General features: G+C 31.8%; 1 protein-coding gene across 1 annotated transcript; it reads left to right on the top strand.

Annotated features, from left to right (window-relative positions):
- Window positions 1–1,969: 1,969 nt before the first annotated feature.
- LOC105108573 (Protein kinase superfamily protein) lies at window positions 1,970–3,579 on the top strand. Its single transcript, XM_011002920.1, has one exon. It carries the CDS (start codon window positions 2,274–2,276, stop codon window positions 3,285–3,287), a length of 1,014 nt encoding a protein of 337 aa, XP_011001222.1. The 5' UTR covers window positions 1,970–2,273; the 3' UTR covers window positions 3,288–3,579.
- Window positions 3,580–4,078: the final 499 nt, after the last annotated feature.

Raw genomic sequence — 4,078 nt, 5'->3', positions numbered from 1 at the left:
AAAGGAGGCATTTGCCATGCATTTAGGCATCTTGGTCTCTAGATCAATATCATACTTTTGCTTTCTCTTTTTGTATTTTTGTAATGCTTAAGGTTTATTTTCATTAATATCTTGTTTATGCCTTTCATTTTCTTTTCTTTAGTTAGTTAACTTTTATCTTATATATGTTTTTATTTGATTATTTATTTTTCTTTCATTCATTTTGTTTAGTTAAGTTTATTATGTTAAGGTGAAAAGGTTACACTAATGGTGTAAGAATAAGTATAGTGTAAACTCAACATGAATTTTAATGTTTGATACTAACATGTTTTGTATTTGTTATTTTGTTCACTCTTTAATACTTTTCTTGTTAAATGACTAATCTAGATTTATGTTGTATAACACTTGGTACAACAAATGCTTGACACTTTTATAGCTCATACTGTATGGTATAACCGACACCCGTTTTATGACGGGAACTTGATTTGTTATTAACATAAGTTATAATCATGAATGCCTGACAACGTTTACAATTATTAACATTAATCAAATAAGATAACTAATGTAATCATGTTAATAATTTCTAATATGATTTGAACTTCCTTTGTGTGTGGTTTCCAATTGAATAATAAGAATTTATACTATACTTGTTTGATATATCATTAGTGGATCCTCTAACCTTGACATTTGTTGTTATCATTATTTAATCCTTACGTTAATTTTTCATCTCAAAGTTCTCATCAATTTCTTTATTATTATTATTACTATTATTACTACCACTACTACAACAATAACAACAACTACATTATTATTATTACTACCACTACTACAACAACAACAACAACTACAACTATTATTATTATTATTATTGTTATTGTTACTTTTATTGTTGTTATTGTTTTTGTTTTATTATTATTTTTTATAATTTATACAATTAATCTCCATGTGGTTCGATCCTGATCTTATAAAATTATTTATTATTTCAATACTCCTGTATTTTAAAAAAATATCAATTTTTTAATCATGTTAGTTATGCCTTTTATATACTTTTAGAGCCTTTTACTTTGAAATATGGTCTGATGTTTGCTTGAGATCAGGTTATACACAAGTTCTTTGCAATTCAGATTCTGTGGATACTTTGTGTTTGGTTTGTGAAGGCAACATTGAGTTCCATCGTTTTGGAGCAATTTTCATGGACATTAAAGATCTTCTGGCTAGGGAATGGGAGGTTCAACTTTGTCATCCTGTAAGAGAAGGTAGTTCCTATACAAATTTTCTAGCCAAGTTAGGTGCGGAGAGTTTCATATTTGAGATTATCCCCCTCCGAGGATATTTCTCGATCTCGCAGAATTTATGAACATCAGAGTTATCGTGGAGGCAATTAGTTTGTTCTTTTTCTTACCGCAGTAAAAAAACAACATTAATTGTGAAAATATAATAATGTTTGGAAAGTATATTCTCTACGCGGCTGAAAAAATTGATGTGAGGTGCTTTTTTGTTAATTGATTGTACAATTGACGTGCTGTTGTAGGGTATGCTTACATTTCACTGCATATTACAAAAGTATAGAAAATTAAGATGACTCAGAATTTTTTTTTTGTACTACATGATTTTTGTTCAATACCCAAAAAAATAAATATAGAATACAAGAGAATATGTTTGAACAAAAAAATAATAAATAATGAGATTAAATGTATTTAGTAATAAAAGGGAAATTACATTTTAAAAATATTTTTTAATTGAAAATGTGTTGAAATGATTTTTTTTAAAATTTTGATATCATTAAATTAAAATTGTAAAAAATAATATTTTAAAAAATTAATTTAATAATTTATGTTAAATAAATAAATAATTTAAAAATTAGGTCAAACCAAGAAACAAACCCCGACTTAAAAGCTAACCGGTCTTTAATTGAAAAAGGTACCCGGTCTTTAATTGAAAAAGGTACAAAGTAGATGGCAGCCAACCTTGAACCAACGCAACTAAACTAATGGGATAGGTTTCCAAATTTCCTACCAAAAAATCTCAATTTTCAAAGCATACGCACATTAGATATTTAGATACCTCGTTTCCTCTCTAACTTTTCTGTTTCACTTTCTAAACTAGCCCTCACAAACATGAAATCAATCCCCATATAAAATGATCATTTCTTCATGCAGCAGTTTATAGAGAAGCCATCTTCTCCGCACAAACCTTCTTTGCCTCCAGAGAGATCATATACAGTAATTTCAAATTACCAATCAATATCGTATATAGTCCAAAACAGCAAAACACTATAGCCCAGATCACAAACTATGAAATCCAGCCAGGAAGTTGCTTATTATTTTATCTTGTCTCTTCTTGCAACATCTGTTGTCATTCTTTGTTTAGTCCTGACAATCTTTTGTAGAAAGATCAAACCGATAGAATCTGAAGAAAGTCTTCCAGCCGCCAATATTTCTGTACAGGGGTATCCATTAACAGTTATTGATGATGCTACTGAAGGGTTCAATCATCGAAGAATTATCGGCACCGGTCGTTTAGGCACTGTGTATGCAGCTGTATTGCCAAGCGATCAAAAGCCGGTTGCTGTTAAGAGAATACACCCTTCTCTTGTTCTGAGTAATGCTGGTTTTGGGTTCACTTCAATACTGAAAACACTCTCTTCGGCTCGGCATCCTAACATAGTGCCTATACTAGGATTTTCTCAGGCTCCTGGTGAGAGAATCATTGTAATGGAATTTGTTAGTGCGGTGAGTCTGGATTATTATTTGCATGAGAATTCTGATGGGGCGTCATCATTATTGGACTGGAGCCGGCGTTTGAGTATCGCAGCCGGGGCGGCTAGAGGACTTGAATACTTGCACGAAGCGATGGCACCAAATATTGTTCATGGATGTTTCAAGGCATCAAATGTTCTACTAGATGACAAGTTGTGTGCTAGGGTTAGTGATTATGGGCTATCTTCATTGGCACCTTATGAAAAGAGGGGGCTTGCGGGGTATGTGGACGATGAGCATTGGAGGAATGGAAGGGGGGAGGCTTGCAAGGAAGGTGATGTTTATGGGTTTGGTGTGGTTTTGTTGGAGCTGTTGAGTGGAAGGAGAGCCGAGGAAGGGTTACTTGTGAGATGGGCATTGCCTTTGATTAAACAAATGAGGTTTAGTGAGCTTTTGGATCTTAGACTTGTAATGCCTTCTGATATGAGGCCAATTACTAGATTGGCCAAGGTTGCTTCAGCTTGTGTTAGTAATTCCAGGAAGAGTAGACCTACTATCGTCCAAGTAGCTACTATTCTAAACAACTTGGAGATTGAGGTATGTGCTTGATTGCCATGGCGTATGACGTAGAGAAAGTCAATTTTTGAAGGGGCACCAATTTTGACTTTTGTCAAGTATTTTTTTCTGCAGATGTAGATCCAATTCAATTATGTATTTATCAAATAAAACCTAAATGTTGTATCGAGTGCATTTCTCTTTGGACGGTCGTACGTTGCTACCTTTCTCTTTCAACACTAACCGACTTTGAACAATTTTATAGACTTTTCTTAAATGTAATAAATTGATTAGCAATTTCGAATAAATGACCTCCACCCCTTGAGCCAACTAATACGATCTAGAAAGGTTTGCTATCTCTAGGACTAGGAGATGACGATGAGAACTTTGTTTAGGGCAAGAGGAAAAAACTTGAATTGCAGGGAAATATTTTTTAAAATATTTATTAAGTGTGAAAATATATTAAAATAATATTATTTTTTATTTTAAAAATTATTTTTAATATCAATATATTAAAATGATTAAAAAACATATATATATATATATATTAATTTTATCTAATCTTATTTAAAATAAAACAAGCTTCATCTTAATTTGTTAATTTTGTCATTGAATGGAGATGATTTGGTAATCAGTCGTGAAAAGGGACTCTTTTCTTTTCTTGGAATTTTTCTTCTCTTTCCCTACAATGAAGATACCCTTCGATTATCTTTAGAAATCTAAACCAATTTCTTGAAATTAAATTATGAAAACCCTTTAAGAAAGGATACGTTACCTTTTTCTATTGGATAACCATTGACAAGTGACACCTCGTTGTCGCCGAATGTTTTTGTTATTAACATATA

The sequence above is a fragment of the Populus euphratica genome, unplaced genomic scaffold (genome assembly GCF_000495115.2).
Source record: "Populus euphratica unplaced genomic scaffold, PopEup_1.0 scaffold293.1, whole genome shotgun sequence".
Classification (NCBI taxonomy): Eukaryota; Viridiplantae; Streptophyta; class Magnoliopsida; order Malpighiales; family Salicaceae; genus Populus; species Populus euphratica.
Note: the sequence above shows the minus strand (reverse complement) of the source record. Positions and strands in the feature narration are given on the sequence as shown.

What these genes read in the sequence shown, in the direction of transcription:
- LOC105108573 (XM_011002920.1), top strand. Translation starts at nt 2,274, where the DNA reads ATGAAATCCAGCCAGGAAGTTGCTTATTATTTTATCTTGTCTCTTCTT.